This window comes from Aethalodelphis obliquidens, unplaced genomic scaffold (assembly GCF_003676395.1).
Source record: "Aethalodelphis obliquidens isolate GAN/ISIS:26980383/991018 unplaced genomic scaffold, ASM367639v1 scaffold16, whole genome shotgun sequence".
Lineage (NCBI taxonomy): Eukaryota > Metazoa > Chordata > Mammalia > Artiodactyla > Delphinidae > Aethalodelphis > Aethalodelphis obliquidens.
The window spans coordinates 20,299,094-20,319,528 of NW_020837960.1; the positions used below are offsets into that span (position 1 = coordinate 20,299,094).

General features: G+C 43.8%; 1 protein-coding gene across 8 annotated transcripts in view; it reads left to right on the forward strand.

The window, feature by feature from the left end:
• The window catches only part of LHFPL6 (LHFPL tetraspan subfamily member 6), a 273,997-nt gene that overhangs the window by 200,049 nt on the left and 53,513 nt on the right, over nt 1-20,435 (forward strand). For all 8 annotated transcript variants that reach the window (XM_027116442.1, XM_027116445.1, XM_027116443.1 and 5 more), the window contains one exon: nt 19,695-19,793. In XM_027116442.1, the coding sequence (XP_026972243.1) occupies nt 19,695-19,793 (99 nt within the window). The remainder of the gene's footprint in view (nt 1-19,694; nt 19,794-20,435) is intronic.

Below are 20,435 nucleotides of genomic sequence, written 5' to 3' on the forward strand. Positions count from 1 at the left end.
CTCACTGTTGTTCTACCCTGGGCAGAAGAGCCTTAGCCCTTAGCACATCGAGAAATACGGATATTAATGTTTCTCATGAAGGTGAATTAAAGGCAGAGCCTCACAGAGGACCGAGTGTTTCATGGCACTGTTGTTTTCTTTTGAATAATTTCTTTTTCCAAGGAGCTCAAAGAAACTTACGAAGCTTTCTGGAATCTTTGCCTAACATCCAGGAGGGTGCTCAGGAGTTGCGATTGCCTAGTCAGAGGATCGATAGGAAAACAGGCAAAGGAAGAGCAGCCCTGTTTGGAATGGCGTTGAGGCTAAAAGTCCTTTCTTCTTCAGCTTCCTTGAGTATTTCTCCTCCGCATTTCCCAGCCATGGCAATGGCGGGAGGAGTTCAAATGGAACGCAATCTGAAAACGGACCAAAAGAGTTACGAAAGATGTGTATAAGGATGTGGTGTCTGCTGAGATGCTGCGATCCTGTCTCCACCCCTAAAACACTTTTTATGGCATCCTAATGCCACCTGGCAAGGCTGTTGCTTCTCTTTCTCTCCCTACCCATGCATGCACACATTCGTGAACACTTAGTCTCCCAGACCTCAAGATACTTTGGGAGTTAAAGCTTTAAATAAATGGCAATTTCAAAATAGATTGGACCTTTCAGAGCACCCCCCCCGAAAAAGGGGGGGCAGGAAATGGGGCTAATTTTCTTCTAAGCAGGAGCTCCCAGAAATAGGGTTATATGGAAATAGGAGCATCAGCTTCAAAATAAAAGCCTGCATTTGGGAGAAGGGAAGCTCAGCAATCCTGAAAACTAGAATAAAGAGGAGAAAAACCTTGAGATGCCAGAGGAAAGGGGAATATATGACCTTACTTTACCTTCGTCATGGATGGCTTACAAGGATTAATTAAGTAAAAGTCTGTAAATTTCTTTCAGCCTTTTGGTGAAAGAAGCTATTTAAATATAAATTATGATCACACAGCTTGCATCTCACATGTCAGGCACGCATGGTTAACCATGTCAGATCTGTAAGTTATGCTTCCTCCAGGTTATAAAGATGAGGATCCCCGATCGGCCTTCATTCTCTGACCCAGTGGTGAGTAAGGCAGAGATTTATGGTGTTACCTGTGGCATCTGAGTGCAGGCAGCCTCTTTGAACCTCAGCGCTGTGCCTGGAGAAATCAGAGCCTCTGTGTATGTCTCTTCTTGGATGAATTTTCTTAAGAGACATAAGGGATGGGGGCCGGGTGAGGGGGCAGGAGTTGGTTAGTAAACTGAGAAAATAACTTTCCCCTTTTTTCTTTTAATGCACTTTCCTTTATCAACTTATCGCCTAAGAGGGTAAAAAAAAATTAAACAGTGAGAGAAGAGAATATTTTTGACCAGGTATAGTGGCTTCCTGGGGCTGCTGTAAGAAAGGACCACAGGGCTTCCCTGGTGGCGCAGTGGTTAAGAATCCTCCTGCCGATGCAGGGGACAGAGGTTCGAGCCCTGGTCTGGGAAGATCCCACGTGCCACGGAGCATCTAAGCCCGTGCGCCACAACTGCTGAGCTCTGCGCTCTAGAGCCCGTGAGCCACAACTACTGAAGCCCTTGCGCCTAGAGCCCGTGCTCCACAACAAGAGAAGCCACCGCAGTGAGAAGCCTGCGCAACGAAGAGCAGCCCCCGTTCGCCGCAACTAGAGAAAGCCCGTGTGCAGCAACGAAGACCCAATGCAGCCATAAATAAGTAAATTTATTAAAAAAACAAAACAAAACAGAGTTCGGTGAAAAGCTTGATACAGATAAGGGGTTGCTTTTGTTTCTCCCTAAAATTGAATGTCCATATAATATCATGGCATTCAGTTCACCCTCTAGAGTCGAACTCTCTCCTTTCACAAAAATTGGGAAAGTAGAAGCTCATCCTTGGAAGGATTGAAACAGACAGATTCACTGCCAGTCCCACCAACAAAACCAAGTATTCCTCACCGGAAACTCTGACGGAGGCTTAGACCACATCCCACCCTGAACGACGGAGCCCTCTGGAATAGTTACCCAGGCTCCTGGGAAGGATGCAGACTCGCTCATCAGTCTTTGGGAGGCTGGGATCCCCTGGCAAGGAGAGAGAATTGTGTATTCTAGACGGCTAGATGCTGCTGGAGGAGCAGGCTCTGGGCAAGAATACACAAAACAGCCCAAGGGGAAAGTCCTAATGTTAACTCCATAAAAGGAGGCTTTAAATGGTCTCAGCTGATCCATATTTTTAGAAAATTGTTTTGACTCAGCCTGCCTTGACTCTAATACTATTGCCAGAACCAGCAATGAGAAGGAGATAAACATGGTGTTATGGTCTTTCTTTTTGTGCCTTCCATGAAGCCCTGAGTGGTACAAATCATGCTTGACAACCTTTGATTAGCAGCTACTCGGTTCCACTTGGGAAGGGAGGCATTTATCTGAGGCTCTGTTCTCCCTTCCTAAATAAGCTGGAAATTTCGATGTTGGAAATAGTTCCCTTGGAGGAAGCCTCGTCTAAATCCTCTCTTTCACCTCACCAGAGACTGTTCTGTTTGCAGCCTGTGGGGAGCGGTGGCTGGCATGGTGGGGCGTGATGGGGTCCATGGGACTGGAGAAGTCTCCCTCTCACTCATGGGGTAGCACTAGGTGACCTCTGAACCTTTGTGAATGTGATGTGCCCTGTGCCCATCAGCACTGGTACTTTTTTGTGTGACAATGTGATGTTGCAGAACAAGCTTTGAATAGAGGGCCAGAGGATGTCGTTTCATTTCTGATTCCTTTACCAGCTATGACTCTGAGCATTTCATTTCTGATTCCTTTACTGTCACTTCATCTTTTTGAGCTGCAGCCTGGATTCATAGATTCATTCTTCTAAAACTGAGCTCTGCATATGTACACTGAAAGAGAAAAGGTCTTTGGGATTGACATGTACGCACTGCTATATTTAAAATAGATAATCAACAAGGACCTACTGTATAGCACAGGGAACTCTGCTCAGTACTCTGTAACAACCTCAGTGGGAAAAGAATTTGAAAAAGAATAGGTACGTGTATATGGATAGATGAATCACTTTGCTGTACACCTGAAACTAACACAACATTGTTAATCAACTACACTCCAGTATAAAATAAAAATTTTTTAAAAAGAGAGAGAAAAGGGTGCTTTGCTATGCATATGTGAAGCCACAGGATGAACCCCAAATATCTTACGGGAGCATCCACTTTACTCCAACTCCATTTTGGAGAATGCATTTTTGCACAAAAAAATAAGGCTATCTGTGGAATAGAATGGAAGATCCCACAGTAATTTCTCAAGTCGAAAAAAAAGACCTATTTCAGAGGAGGACTGATTCAAGTAGGTCACTTGACTCTATAAGGTATGAAATTCACTTCTCTTGGTCCTAAGGAATATTCTGATGGCATATTTTCAGAAGCACTAGATTAGGTCATCTGGAGAGTCCCTTTCAGTGCTTACACTTGAGAACCCAGTTCACAAACATTAAGGTCCTTTTGCTGACAGAATAAAGATCAACTTCCTTGGCCCAGAGTTACCAACCTCCTCAAGGGTCACTGACCACATCCCAACCATTGGCCATCACTCTCCTCTACGCCCTTGGTTCCTAACTTAGTCTGGTTTCATTTTCCTCAGCCTGCCTTGTACCTGTCCATCTCCAGGCCCCCTTTCTTCACCTGGCATGACTCCATCTACCTATCAAAACCCCATTCATCTTTCAAAGACCACCTTCTCTTGTTTCCCATCCCAAATTAACTGATTTCTATGTTAACTGTTGGTGTTGCTGCTAGCATCACACAAGTACAAGCTCGAAATATTTCTGTGTTACTTCTCTTTCTTGCAGATGCTAGAATGAATGGACCTTCTTCAGGTTTTTAATTTTTCCACAGTAGAAGCACCATGCTTTGCACAGACCCAAAAGCCCACCAGCTCGATTAATGAAGCAGACATCAATTCATATTGTTTTCTCTACCAAATATATATAATATATAGAAATATATTTCTAAATATATCTTATTAGATCTTGGGGATACATCTGGTGTTCAGTTTCAAAGTCTCTGTGTAAAATTCATTTTCAGGTAGCTAGCTAGATCAGCAGGGTAAGAATGAGAATTCCTGACTCTATCTTCTGCTAGTTTTGCTATGTGAGAAGCAGCATTTATCCATTTGGGACTTATTTCTTTTTTTTTTGCGGTACGCGGGCCTCTCACTGTTTTGGCCTCTCCCGTTGCGGAGCACAGGCTCAGCGGCCATGGCTCACGGGCCCAGCCACTCCGCGGCATGTGGGATCTTCCCGGACCGGGGCACGAACCCGTGTCCCCTGCATCGGCAGGCGAACTCTCGACCACTGCGCCACCAGGGAAGTCCTTTTCGTTTATTTTAATAAGTTTCTTAGGATAACCTATTTGAAAAAGATCCCAGTGATTTCTTTGTGACTGCTTACGATAGTATTTTAAGCACTTAGAGTATTTTTTTCTCATTGTGAAAGACCTTTGTGATCACATTTCAATGGATGTTTTAAAATATTTTTAAATATCGAAAAAACACATGACAAAATATGGTACTTTAAAAATCGAATTAAAATTTTAAAAACCAGCATTGGACTGACTGGAAACAAATTCTCGAGTCCTTTTGAAATGTGTTTGGGACTGGTCAGTAAATCACAGATGGAAAAGTAAAAAGTTTCAGTTATCCTTGACATTTCAAGAGGGAAGGAAAACAGAAAAGGAAAAATCATTATAGCTGTCTTGAAGACGTTGCTTCCAAATTGTCTGTCAGCTATTCCAGATGGCTTTACTGTTTTTTAGTGGAATTGATGGTATTTTAAAAAGACCTGAAGAAAATAGATGCGGTTTTTCTTTCCTGATGTCTCAGACGGTGGATGAAGGAAAAAAATATCTTTCAAGAACTGTCTGTTTTACATGCAGCAGCCGCCTGTACCATCTCGTGGTTGGCATCCATCAATGATCTTATGGTATCTTCATAATCTCTCGTTTTTTAGTGGTGAAAAACGTGCCTTATGAGTCTATAAGTTGTGAGAATAGTATATATGCTAAGCCAGAAAGTTAGTAGAAACCTGTTACAAGTGTCTTATATATTCTAGTCAAAAGATATATATGTGCATATAGAATTTGTATATATTATATTCAAATAATAATATAAGCTAGATATATACAATCATATATAGAGTTTGTGTATATGTGGGCATATGCACACACATGTATGTATGCATGTATGTATATGTGTGTGTGCCTATGTATATAAAAGAATCCTTATTTATAAACAGCTCAATGATATGGATTTTATTCCTATTTTACTAATGAGGAAACATGCTCGAGAGAAAGGCAAGGGAGTTCTTCAGGATCCCGAAGCCAAGAGAGAACTGGTCAGACTTCCGAGGCTGTGCTCTGAGTCATCCCGCGATACTGTATCTGTCCCTGTGAAACCTGTGCCGTATCGGATTCTCACTGTGGCCTCAGCATCAGTTGTAAAAACCTAGATTTATGTCTAGCCTCTGCGACGGTAGTTTGTCAAGATAAAACTCCAGGCAGCCTCATGCTTTAATTTCTTTGTTTGGAAGCCAAGTGTAAGGGATATCTCTGCCATCAGAATATCTAGAACTCAAAGAAAAGGCGGCCTGTCGGGGCATTATAGGCTTGTTTTCGGTACTACACAGGATTTTCATTCGATAGCCTCTGCATTACATTTTCAGAAGTATTTTAATCACTCTTCCCATCTGCTGAAGCCTTGAGGCCTCAAGTGGCTCACCGTGGCGGGCTGCAGACTGCACAGAGGCCTCCGCGATGTCAACTTGTAGAAAGCCTTTCACTAACCGTTCATTTCATCATCTGTAGAGTTTACTACTTTTTAAAAATGTGCCCGACATTCTACTGTAGTGTTGTCATGGGGTCCCTGATTAAATACTTAAGGACCTTAGAAATAAATAGGAAGATACATCACGTCTTACCCTGATACTTTTTTGTTAAGTCCAGTAGAAATGAACGAATAAGATTTGGAACACGGAATCCGTCCATCCTTGGGCACTTGATGTATTGGTTAAAGACACTAGCGGGACGAGAGGTTTTACGCTTCCTCCTAAATCTTGTTGTGTTAGAACTGAAACAGGTTTTTAAAATGGAATTTATCGTAGGAAAGCTGAAGTGAAAGCCCCAGGCGTCTCATCACTCTTTTAGAAGACTCCTCTACCTGAGTTCTCCACTGCCTTGGGTAACTTTATGATATTAGGATATCAGAAATAGGGAGGGAGATATTGCCCTCTCTGTGTGCTTTTCCCGAGTGATCTGCAGGGCGCCCTCCCCTTTCACATATGAACATCAGCCATCAACCAGGGCAGAGCCTGGCTCCACACTGAAGGGCCTCTGGCTCCCAAGCCATCTGCCCTTTCTCTGCGACAGGCTTCTTCCAAGTCAGGACCGTGCTTGAGTTAAAACCTAGCCATGTCCTTTCTCCAGACTCTTTGGCTATAAATAAAATCAACACGTTAATGTTTTTTGCAGCCCTATGAAAAGATTCATTCTCTGGTCCCTTTCTCCCCAACCCACAATCCTTCCCCTTATTTCTTCCAAAGGAATTTTGTTACTGATGCTCTAATAGTTCCCGACTCAGCCAGTCCCCTTCCCTGAGTCCCCAGATGCATAGCTTCATTGTGTATTAATGCAGTAAACAGCATAGTTCCTCACAGGATCCACGCAGAACTGGGGCAGCTTGGTTTCACTGTTGTCTCCATTCAAACAGGACACAACCCCCAAATCTACTCTGATTCTTGCAGGAGATGGTGTATTGCAGGAGCCTCTTTTCCAGGCAACTCTGCCTATATACTGCTGGGCCCTCAGTCCCTTCACCGATGTCACTGGTGTCAGCTCAGCCAGGGCCTCTGGGAGAATTACACAGTCAGATGGACAGCAGTGTGATTTCCCACACCCAGGGCAAATCACTCTACAGGCCTGAGGGTAAGGAAACTGGGAGTGAGTGATTCAGGAGGCAGGCACGTCAGGGGAAGGCTCGGAGGTGGCCGGGGATGGCATTCCAGCTTATGATGCGATGTGTCATGATGTGTTCTCTGTGAGGCTTCGGACACGTGGCGTCACCTGCCCTGCAATCCCAGCGGAAGTTCTGCAAACCTGTCCAGTAAGCAAAGCATCCTGGTGCTGGGGTACTGTGTTCTCATAAGCCGCTCTCGTACAAATTAAACTTTAAAAAGTGTTTATGGCTTTTCCCTTCTCTTTCTTCCTTATTTCATAAGAGCAAAACTCCTTCTATATGCTCTGCACTCTGCTGGGACATTTTATCTAATCCCCTCCACAGCTCTGTAAAGAAAAACTGGTACATACATTTTAGAGATGAAATTCTCGAGGCTCAAATTTAAGAGACCTCCTCCATCAGTATCTATTAAGTAGCACACTCAGTATTTGAATACAGGACTCTCGGACTCCAAAGGCCTTGTTCCTGGCAGTGCAGCTCTTGAATATCTAGCTGAGTGAGGGTAAGTAACCACAGTTAAACAGCATGCACGGACCAGACCAGAGTCTGCTTTGGAATTGACGTTGCATGTCCAAGGCAGGGGGTGGAATGTGTTCGGGCTCGCAGTATACATTTACTTACACCTGGGTGTTTTTGTTTGTCTGGTTTTTGTTTTCATGATTTGGTCAGACTTTTCTAACAGGATATTGTTGGAGCCTAGCCTTGTTCCTAGAAAGCTTTTATGTTGCAGCGTGATGATTCTGTGCCTCCTTTTTTTCTTATTTAAGGAGTATTGGGAGTGATTCATTTTGTACAAAACAGCAGTCATCCTTGAGAGAAAATGTGTCCACTGGAAACTGAGCTGCGTGGCTGGGCTGGGCTGGAACTCTTTATGTTGTTGGCATTCTGGGTTTGGTGAAATGTCTCTTGAAGGTCTTACTGGTATTTCTGGGCCAGACAGCAGAAGCACGCTGATCCCATTTTAGGTCATAGGGTGGTTATTTGGGAAATGTGCAAAGCTTAGAGGTATTCCTTGCTTTAGACTTGTATATAAGTTACTTCTAGGTTGATGGGTCCCCACTTAGTGCCATCAGGCCTTAGCTTAGGGATACAGTGTTGTGACAGTTGTGGGTTTGGGGTCTAACTTTTGTTTTTTGTTTTGTTTTTTTGTAGAAATTAATAAGCAAGTATTTATGTATTTGGGGGGGGAGATTTGCAATTTTATTTTATTTTTTTACATCTTTATTGGAGTATAATTGCTTTACAATGGTGTGTTAGTTTCTGCTTTATAACAAAGTGAATCAGTTATACATACACATATGTTCCCATATCTCTTCCCTCTTGCGTCTCCCTCCCTCCCTGGGGTCTAACTTTTGCGTGTACCTCATAGGTCTGTGCAGACCATTGGGCCAAGGGGAAATAAAGAGGGTGGAGCATGAATAATGAAAAGAAACTTCACATGTCCTGATGCTGAAAAACTGTGACAAGCATCTCCCTATCCCCCTCCCCCCAAAACAGATGCCTTGATGGATCGATAGAGGAAAGGAAAAATGGAAAGATAGGTGATAAAGCTAATTTTAAAAACCTGTTAATCATAAAACCTAGATGGTGGGTATCTGGGTGCTCACGATAACAATTCTTCCAACTTAGCCATAAGTTTGAAATTTTTCATAATATAATGTTGGAGGGAACAAAGAAGAAATGTCATAATCCTTCGCTGTAGAGCTGTGGTCTTAGTTCTTAGAAAATATATTTATTTTGTGGTCTTAGAAAATATATTTATTCAGAAGATGTAAGCAAGTAGTAAGGCAGAGCCCTCTGCTTTTCTTAGGGAGTTTTTGTTTTGGGGTTTGTTTTAAACCGGTAATTATCTGGAGCTGGTAACGAAGAATTGGAAATCAGCAGGTAAAACAGAATGAAATGTTTGCAACTCCCGTGATGCAATATTATTATTAATACTGATACACAACTATTGATACCATTTACTGAGCTCTTGTCTTATGCCAAGCCCTGAACTGGGCACCTTTATTAAGCCTTTTATTTGTTTCTAATAACAATGCTAAAGATATGGGCACCATTAGGTCTCTTTTATAGATGAAAATCTGGGTTCAGGGAAGTCAAAAGCACAGCTGGTACGGTGGTGTCAGGATTCAAACCTGACGTGATCACCCTCAAAGCCTGCACTATTCCCACTGGACCCTCGCTGCTCAAAGTGTGGCGTAGACAGCAGCCTGGGTCTCACCAGGAGCTGGTTCAAAATGCAGGAGACCCAGCCCTGCCCTCACACTGCAGAACCAGAATCTGCACTTTAACAAGCCCCCCAGCTGTTCTGTGTACAGGTCAAGTCTGAGAAGCACGGTCCGAAACCACACTCCTCTGGAAATGTGGGACTGTGTCTTTCTTTTCCTCTGGTGTAACACGGGACACCTTAGGGTCCGTGAAACTTCGAGTTTCTTTTGTTTCAGAGCTGGAGCTGCAGCACTCAGCCTTGCCAGCTCCCTTCCCAGCAGCCTCAGAGTGGAGGCAGTGAACCAAAGCAGAGAAGCAGGAGTCCGGGGCCCTGAGTTTACAACGCCTCTGATGATGCCCCTGGGGACCCTCAGATCTCCGCTGTCATCTGTGACTCCATCCTAACCAAGTGGTGACATCAGTTCTGGCTCTGTCTGCCTCACAGAAAGGTCACAGTGCCTTTAAAAGTAAAAAGAAAAAACCAGAAACCACAACAGATGAAAGTATTATTCTCCTTAGAGTCGTGTGCGGATCCTTTGCCCCAGCGTGAGGGTCATCAGGCTGTGGCTGTTTCGTTCGTGCTTACGGAGGTTTGCACAGCTGATAGGACTGCCGGGGCAAGTGTTCCTGACTCGGTTCCACGAACATCCTTGCTGGAACCCTCTCTGCGTTCTGTCTAAGAAGAGGACCTTCTCTGAGACAAGTACAAGCACACATTGGCTTGAACCAAATCTACCACCCTCCCCTACATCAGCTCAAAGTCCAAAGCTTAGCAGTAGAGACCATTCATTGAACTCTTACTGTGAGCATGGTGCCCATCTCCTTACATACACTATCTCATTTGATCCTTGCAATAACCCTGAGAAGGAGGTCCCTCCCACCCCCATTTTACAGGTGAGAAAAGTGGAGACCTAAAGAGGTGAAACAGTGGCAATGAGGTGCTCTTAATTACTAGGGTTAGAGAGATGTTGCTTTGGAGCAGATGTAATTTACCAGAAAACTGTCGCATAGGAATTACAAAATCTCCCCCACATTGCACTGTTTGAAGCAACTTTAATTTTTCTACCAATGATTGCTTAGGACTCTAGAAAGAGCAAAGAGGACAAGTCACTCCTGGCTGAAATCAGCTTGTGATTTTTCACCCTGAGCTAAGGAGCAGGTATTCTGGTGCCTGATGTCTTTTGTGTCTTCTGCTGCATGAACTGGAAAAGGGGAAGGCATGAGAGTCGAGGAGTCATTTTGGAAAATATTTTAAGAGAACCTGAAGAATATTCTCTTCTGCAGGATGTTTTTAGCAAAGAAATAGTTTTATTGTGATTTGTAAAAGTATTTTTGATAGTTCAGAAGTGGTCATGTCTCTTTATTATGTTTTAGCGTTACGATAAGATATGATTTCCTTGGCTAAACTTCTCACGAGGGAGAATCCGTTTCTCATCTTGATGCCTCAACGTGCTCTTTGTGGACAGAGCTCTTTGTGTGCTGAAACTCACATCCGGGTTCTCCCTCACCAGCACCCAGGGAAGGGGGGATCTGTAGGGTTCGCAGGAGCCTGTCCCTTGTCTTCGGTAGCAGGCAGCAGCAGAAATGCTCCCTGTCGCTAAAGCAGAGTCAGTGGTAGAGAATTGGTGACTTGAAATATCTCCTGATCTTCTACCCCATCCCTACTTCTCCATTTATACGCAGGGTTCAATACACATGTGAACACGGGAGGTGAGGTCAGAGCCGGGACCGCAAACACTTTGGGGTCTGGGCGTCATTAGAAGGTGGTGGTGAGGAGAATCAGCTCAGACTGGCCTAAAAGTAAATGCCTGGATCTACCGTTTCGTAGCTACGTGAGTAAGAACCTGCTTCTCGAAGCTTTAATTTCCTCCTCTGCTAAATAAAGGCAATTATCTATTATCTATTAGATAGCTATTGTATAATTATTTTGAAGCTTTTGTAAATACTGAATAAATAGTATCACTACTGGGCTTCCCTGGTGGCGCAGTGGTTGGGAGTGCGCCTGCCGATGCAGGGGACACGGGTTCGTGCCCCGGTCCGGGAAGATCCCACATGCCGCGGAGCGGCTGTGCCCTGTGAGCCATGGCCGCTGAGCCTGCGCGTCCGGAGCCTGTGCTCCGCAACAGGAAAGGCCACAACAGTGAGAGGCCCGCGTACCGCAAAAAAAAAAAAAAGAAAAAAATAGTATCACTACAATTTAATATTGTCTGTTATCTATTAGATAACTATTATATAATTATTTTAAAGCTTTTGTAAATATTGAATAAATAGTATCACTGCAATTTAATATCATCTATTAACTATTAGATAACTATTATATAATTATTTTGAAGCTTTTGTAAATACTGAATCACTGCTGTTTAGTATTTAGACAATATCATGAACCAGTGAGTTGGATGCAAATAAGCATACAGTAGAGTTTCTGGCCTTTCAGGAAACATGATACTTAAATAACTACAGTGCAAGGTGGTAAACCCCAAATAAATGGTATAGAGCGCATCCCAGTAGGAGCTCACAGGAGGGAGTGGAACCTGTAGCTCACTGCTGGGGTGGCCAGGGCAAGCCGCCTGCTGAGGCTTCTAGACCTTAACAGCTAGTATGTTCGTGGGGTCTGAGTGTAGGTAAGTAAGGAATGAAAGTGTCTCAGTTAGAGAGGAGCGATTCAACTTTCAGAGACAGGTCGTTTGAGACATATTCAGAGAACCAGTGGTCCCCAGTCAGATATGCCTTGGGAAACTGGCCAGGGTGCCTGAGCCATTTAATGGGACCGCCATGACCTGGCTTCAGCCAGCTGGATGTAGGCCCAGGATGGGCATATCTTTCAGTTATTCAAGAGTCGAGAAATCTGGACTTGCCGGTGAAAAATCTGACGTAGGAAAACACCATGTTGTTCAAATCCAACACGTGTGGCCTGAACTCAGGTCGTGGGCAGAGAGTGTGTGAGCTTGGAGTGGACTTATGTCCAAGCATCGGGATCACTATAGGTGGAAAAGAGCCGTGGGCTGGGCCCTGGGGGCCCTGGGGTTGATTTGGGCTCTGTGTCCTTGGACAAGCCTCCTGCATCCTCAGTGCCTCAGTTTTCAGAAAGCACTGTGAAAGGAGGTACGGCTTACAAGAGCCTAACCAAGCCTCCTTCTTCTAGAATACTTCAGTAGTTTCCTTCTCGTTGTGCATTCAAAGTCCGAAGAGTTATAATACTGGCCCTTGCCCTTGTGCCCTCCCCACTGCTGGCTTTATTTTGCTGTTCCATTTTGTAAAAGGACGGTTATCGAGGGCTGAAAATGGATGAATATCATGTACATAAATTAACATGTGGTGACTTGGAGATACACCAGCCTCTTCCAAAGAAAAGTCCAGATAACGGGCTACGAGACCGAGCAGCTTTCATGAGAAAAGTAAAGAAAACAATTTCCCTCAGCGCTTGCCGCAGAAAGGAAGATAAAGGAACTGGAGGATGGATAAAAGTATCCAAAAAACATAAAAGATGAATTGATGGGAAAGGCTTGTGTGACCACTCCAGGGGCAATAGGTGGGGAAAGTCAGGCTATTTAAAAAAATAATAAACCGTGGAAACGATTGGAGCGATAGTCATGGAAAAAAAGTGAGGTCACATAAAATCTTTCAAGAGTGGCCTGGAAAAAAAATTAGACTTTATGAGTTTAACACGAGGACTCTATTCTTACCACCTGTGGGGAGCGACTGGCATTGGCTAACTGGAGGTTTGCTTTGCCTTCTTGGCAGGAGCTGAATTGTTATGTTAATATTCCGTTGGCTGAGTGCGAAGTACCGACTGAATAGAAAATGGTTTGCAGAAGGGAAAATTCCCAGCCTCGGGTTCTTACTCTGACCACGGAGCTCTTTACAAACTTCAGACTTCACACTCAAATTCTAAAAAATAATTAGTATCATGGCAGGTATCTCCAGCGTGGTGCGAAAATGAATAGCGTTTCCACTGGGACCCTCTCTCTCCCCAAGGCAGTTTACGGGCAGGCAGAGTGTGTCCTAAGATTTAGGCCCAGGAGCCCATATGGGGCTAAAGGCAGACCCCTTGGATAATACAGCATCACAGCGCAGCTCCCAGCATCCACCTTTCTGCATTTATCCGGACTCTTTCTTCTCCATTAACACTGGCTTCTCCTTCGAGGTCATTCCACTGACCTGGCTCTTCAGACATTTTAGTTAGCTTGAACAGGGTGAGGCCAAAACCCTAGAGGACTCAGGTTAAAGTGGATAAATCCCCAAGACCTCCTACACAGTGACCTTTCCAATAGTCTATGATGTCCTATAACTGATTCCAGCGAGGTGCCCTGTGAAAACTAAAGACTGAACTAATTTACACTAATTTGTGATTGACGCATGACCCTTTAAAAGTTGCAAAGTCTTTAGGATTGCAAGAATAGACTTCTTCTTAATTGCAAATGAGCCTGTAGCTGCCAATGAGTTCACATCTCCTCCAACCACCCACCTCTGTTACCACCTTCCTCAGGTTGTTTCCTCCGATTCACAGCATCTTGCCTCACTTCCATTCCTATATGCACAGATTTTCACAGAGTGTGACTTTTTTTCATGATGTCTGTAATGGCAGTGAAATGGGAATTTGGTTAAAATACCACATAATTAAGCCCCATGGGGTAACCACAGGGTTTATAAATGTAACAGAGAAAATCCACGTAGATAATATAAAAGTTTGTGAGCCAGAGATTTTAATTGAACCGTTTACTCCCCAGGAGCAAATTAGTCAGCTAGAGCCATAAAAACTCATGAAGTCCCGAAGATTTCATTTGGGCAACCACTTCACATTCCTGAATATTTTCTGAGCCTCATTTCAGCACACAGTATCATATCTAAGTGGTATCTAATTCAGGGATTTTCAAACTATGTTTCCATCAAACATTGATTTCCACAACATGGTCTAAGACTTAACACTGCTAAAACTGAACACTGCCAGATTTCTTCCATTAAAATGATGTTCTCATTTTTATGGTGGCTTTTTTTTTTGGAGTATAATTGCTTTATAATGTTGTGTTATTTTCTGCTGTACAAAGATATGAATCAGCTATGTGTACACATATATCCCCTCCCTCTTGGACCTCCCTCTCCGCCCCCCCACCTCCACCCCCATCCCACCCACCTAGCTCACCACAGAGCACCTGGCTGAGCTCCCTGGGCTATACAGTAGGTTACCGCTAGCTATCTGTTTTACACATGGTAGTGCCTATATGCCAATCCTAATTTTCTCTAACTTTACAATATTAGTAACTCAGTATAGACGATACAATTCTAGTTGATGCCAATATTAAGGCAGTTAGTTAACATTTGATGTATCCTCTTTTGAAATCCACATTCTAGAAGTTAATTAGCATAAGTTCCCTAACCAGAGATCACACCACAGAGGCAGTTAACACAAAGCCTTTTAATATCACTATACTTACCCCAAGGTTTAGTAATTGGCATAAATTGTATTTGAGACCATTTTTAATTGAGAAAATGGATGTTTAAGTAATGGACAGATAGAAAGATTCGTATCAGCCCCTCTGCCCTTGCACAAGTAGGGCACGTACCAGCCAGGGATTGGCCAATAAAAGAAACCACTCTAGGTATTTCAGGCAGCAGGGAATGTAACCCAGGGATTTAAAGTTTCACAGACCTACTAGGAGGTCTGGGGAAGTGGAGGTCGGAGAAGCTGCTTTGAAGAATTCAGGAGCTCAGGAAATGCAGGGATCAAAAGTGAGGGCAGGACTTCCCTGGTGGGGCAGTGGTTAGGAATCCACCTGCCAGTGCAGGGGACATGGGTTCGAGCTCTGGTCCAGGAAGATCCCACATGCCCGGAGCCCGTGCACCACAACTACTGACCCTGCACTCTAGAGCCTGTGAGCCACAACTACTGAGCCCGCGTGCCAGAACTACTGAAGCCCGCGTTCCTAGATCCTGTGCTGTGCAACAAGAGAAGCCACCGCAATGAGAAGCCCACGCACCATAGCAAAAAGTAGCCCCTGTGCGCCACAACTAGAGAAAGCCCGTGCGCAGCAACGAAGACCCAACACAACCAAAAATAAATATTTTTTTAAAAAAAAATCAAAAATTATCCAAAAAAAAAAGGTGAGGACAGCTGATGATCTGCCCTTAGAGAGTTGAGGCTGAGAGGGATGCCAGGAAGTCACACCCCAAATATGTCTACTGTCTGCAGAAGAGCATGTCACCTGGCTGCAGCTGCCAATGGGGAATATGGTTTATTCCTCCCTTTTACCTGTTCATTGACAGACTATGAGCCAGAACTTCTGCTAGCAGGAGAGTTTTTGAAATGTAGTTTCCTGGCTTCTAGCCACCCATCACCCCCACCCACAAAGGGAGAATCTAAAAGAGTAAGGATGATTTTGATTGTTAACAGGCAGTGTCAGGCATAGGTGTAAGAATCTGGCCAGCCCAGTGTCGGGGGGGGGGTGGGGGTGGGGAAGAAATTTTCCGTTACCCTTCTAGGTTCTTCTGGCTGGCCTAAGAATTAAATTGACTTGACATGAGATAGATTAAGAGGAGGAAAATCAAACAAACGTTTAATAACATGTGTACATGGGGAGAGACTCAGGAAAAACCGAGTGATTGATTCCCTGAAATGGCAAAACCGTCACTGACTTGAAATACCATCTTCAGCTAAGACAAAGAGAATGTTGGGGGTTAGTCCTTTGGGGCTTCAGAGGGGAAGAAGGCAATTTTCATGGAGATGGAGAAGCAAGTGTTTGGTAAATAAATGTTTACTGGGCTGGGCAGAGACAGTGGGACATAGAGTGAACTCTGATCTTTAATCCCTGTGTAGTTTCCTCCACCACACTTCCCGTATTCTTTGCAAATATCTCTGGTGATAGCTCTATTCCTGGAACGGGCCCTCTGTCTACATTCTTTTAGGCAGTTAAGGGGAAGGTCAAACTTTCTTCCTGAATCTTTTGGGCCTTGATTGCTTTTATTAGAAATAATCCACATTCCAAAGGGACATTTTAGAGTGGCAGGTTTTTTCCCATCCTCTTCAAGTGGTGTCTTAGGTCTAGAGCAGCCCTCTCCAATAGCGCTTTCTGTGATTATGAAAATGGTCTGTGTTTGCACTGTCTAATATGGTAGCCGCTAGCGCCATGTGGTTACTAGGCATTTGAAATGTGGCTAGTGCAATTGAAGAACTGAATTTTATTTTTATTTAATTTTAATTAACTTAATTTTCTTTCTTTTTTTTTTTTGCTGCACCGCATGGCTTACAGGATCTTAGTTCCCCAACCAGGGATCGAACCCAGGCCCTGGCAGTGAAAGCACCAGTCTTAACCACTTGGAGCGGCAGGGAAATCCCTAACTTAAATAGCTACGTGTAGCTCGTGGCTACTGTGTGGGGCAGGGCAGGTCTAGAACTCGACTCCTGCACCCTCTCCCATTCCATCAACTGGAAGATCCTGTGTCATCTGACCTGAAGTGTCCCTGATCCTGCTATCTGAATAATTGTTGTAGTTATTGTGTTTTGAAGGTATTTGTTAGAGTGACTGTCTGATGGAGTTGAGGGCGGGTTTCACTGAGTTTAGAGTGTTGGTCGTATGATCGCTTTTTGTGCCAGCCTGCTAGTAAACAGTTGTTTCGTAGTTGGCTGAATTTGGCCCGAGACTTGCTTTCACCTTAATGTATAATAGTAGCAAGGTAGTGGGGAAGCCAGGTATTCACCTATGGAACCTAATCACTGCAACAATCACTTAGCCTGAGGAGTTTGCAACACGCACTTTTCTCCCAGAAATGTTGCCCACATCTTCAGAATCTGCAGTATCTTTACTGTTAGCAGATGACAAAACAACGGCTACATAAATATGAATACTAAAATCTAGATAAGTTAGTTGCCCTCCACTGAATACTTTTTTAATGTGAACATATGCTCATGGTATTTTTCTTTTTTTAATTCTTACACCTAACACAGATTTCCTATGTATAAAATTATTTCTAATTTATATGGTTGACTCCATATTTCGTACTGTTACAAAGACAGCCCAATATTCTATTACACAGAAGAACCCTGACTACCAAGCGTTGTACCACTTAGAGAATCACAGGCCTGTTTGCTCCATAACAGGCACTTAAAAGTTCCTCTCTGTTTAGTCTCGCAAAATGCTGGGATCCTTATACTGGACGAAAGCGGCTTCTTGGGTGGGGAGGGGAATGCATTGGGAGATTGGGATTGAAATATATACACTAATATGTATAAAAGAGATAACTAATAAGAACCTGCTGTATTAAATAAATAAATAAAATTTAAAAAGAAATTCATATAAACACAACAACTGGCATTGGATAACTGTAAATAAAAGCAATTCTTTTCAGAAGTTAAGAATAAATTCTGATAAAAACAAAAACAAAACAGAAAACAAAACCCAAAAAAAGCAGCTTCTTTCATGAACACATGACACATATTTTTCTGCCATACTGTAAGAACATTAGCAATTGAGACTTTATCATTTGTTTTCCTACTGTTTTTCATTTTACTTCCCTTGAACATTTTATACCTCACGGCCTTTCTGCGTGTGTCATCATTTAAAAATTGCTCACCAGATCTCAAAAAGTGGTGTTACTTATTAATTTAAGAACTGAGTAGCATGGAAATGATGCCACATTATTTAGTCAACATTCATGGAATTCAGTTTACACACACTCTGGCATCCTCATTGATTCTCTCTTTACCTGATGGTGGATAACGCTAGTTTGGAATTGTCTTCAGAATGCTATAACTTTTATCCTAAGGCAAAAAGCCTAAGGAAACTGGTCACTGGGATATTTGCTTAGTCAGCAAACCTCATATCACTGCTTTTCGAATTATTTTTCGGCCTCAACACAATTCATATTTACACAGTTGCATACAGGTATCCTGGAATTTGTGATTGCAGCTGCAGTGATTCTTTGCAGGCAATTCCCTCGGATCACAGCCCTTCTGCATTCGATGCTCGTTTTACTGGGGTCTAAGGGATGGATCAGAGGGAGGGGCAACAGGGTGGGAAACGTGTCCGTTTCTGGGGGATGTCTCCCCACACAGCTGGCAGAGGTTGGGGGAGTGGGGTAGAAAGCAGCTCCTCCTTAGATGCCTGTGAGGAAACAGACAGTTTGTACAGGTTACAACTACTCAAGTCATCCACCAGGGGCAGGGGAGAAGCCAAAGGGGGACAGGAAGAGACTCAATCCAGAAATACTGAAGGTCTCCCTTAGATGCCTTTGGGGACACTGTTGTTCGGCCTATACGTTACCACATTAACAGGTTTTCTAATTTAGGGGCCTCCGCTATTTAGCGCCTTTTAACCCACAATCCTGCAGACAGTCAGACTGTGTATGCATTGGTCCCACTGGCTCAGCACACTTGTGGATTTACGGGTGATGTTAATACTCGCTGACTGATGTGACAAGATGATACTTTCAGATTAGCCCTCAGATTTGATCGGTCAGTGCTTCAGTCTCGTTCAGCTTCTCATAAAACCATATTATTGATAGGTTTTGATGTAAAACTAAAGACTCACCAATCGAAAGCTGTCCGCTCAGGGTGAGCTGCCGTGATACCTTAACTTAAAATAAAACCGTCACTTGCTTTAGGTCACTCATCAAACCTTTTGGTCTTCGCTGCAAGAAGAGCTGAAGTCACAGTTAGCGTCTGTGTTCTTGAGTGTTTCCAAGATGCGTGGACACTTGGTGATTCTCAACTTCTCAAGGGAGCATGGTAACCATAGCATGGTCCACGAGTTCAATCAGTGTGCTCAAGTGGTTCATGAAAATCTTTATGCTGTCTCTGCCCCTGGTAAAATTTGATGATGTGGGCTTCCCTGGTGGCGCAGTGGTTGAGAGTCCGCCTGCCGATGCAGGGGACGCGGGTTCTTGCCCCGGTCCGGGAAGAAACCACATGCCGCGGAGCGGCTGGGCCCGTGAGCCGTGGCCGCTGAGCCTGCGCGTCCGGAGCCTGTGCTCCGCAATGGGAGAGGCCACAACAGTGAGAGGCCTGCGTACCACAAAAAAAAAAAAAAAAAATTTGATGATGCTGAAACATTCTATTTTGATTCTTAAATTGGAAAAAGCAATCTAATGAATGATGATGCATAACCCATGAGGCCCTTTTGCTGGCTCTCGAATTACTTGTTTACATGGATTGAGGGTGGAATGGGTTGGCTTTTTACAAGAGTGATTAAAAGGGCTTCTGGATTGTACTCCCTAAACAGGATTTGCAAGGCTTTTAATGCTTTAAAAGGGGAAGTTGGAACCAAACTGAGCTGTCTGTCAAGGTGGTTCTTCCCACCTCCCACCCCCTTTTAAGCAGACTTGGAATTGTTCTTGGAATTAAACTGAACTTAGGTCACTAAAGGGAGCTTGGCTGGTGCTTTCCCAAAAGCAGACCCCATGTTCCATTGTCACATTGGCTGTATTGGTTTCTTCTCCCTTGTACCTTTATCTAGGGCTGCAGAGGGGCATTGCTAAAGTCCCGTTGTCTTTTCTCTTTGCAGGCCTGTTGATCGGTGCTGGCTGTGCCCTGTACCCCCTGGGCTGGGACAGTGAGGAGGTCCGGCAGACTTGTGGCTACATTTCTGGCCAGTTTGACCTGGGTAAGTTCTCTTCATGCATAGTACTGCTTTTAGAAGAGAAGCTTCTCTGATCTTTCATAGAAGGAGAAGGTGGAAAAGGGATGGGGAAGAAAAACGCATCCCAGGATTGGAGCCAGCAGTCACGTGTAACAATACACATACATTCATTTATTCAACTGTTTAGTAAAGAGCTATGTATAATCTACTGTTGGCCTGTACTGTGGGAAGTACTGTAGATACAAAGAAAATAAATGGTCCTTGCTATGAGGAGTTAATATTCATTCATTCATTCATTCATTCAAAATCATATATTTGAGTCATTTCATGCACTAAAAGTAACTCTCTCTGTGGAATTCACTGTCTATTGGAGAAGATAAAGCAAGTACTATGATCAAGAAGATGACAGTCAGTGCTAAGGAATCTAAAGCACTTTCACTCCAGGGTAATACACAGCTTTGTGAGAGAGATGGGAATGGAGCTGGGTCTTAAAGTGACCCCGTGGATCATGTGGCAGGCAAGGATTACAGTTCAGCAAAGCACAGGGGAGGGATGAAGAAAGCTCGTCAGGGGACCATAGAGACCCAGGAAACAGGGTCTGTGATCAAGTAGGCCACAGTTCACACCTTGATGAAGGGCTCATGATTTTTCCTGTGTCCTAATCAG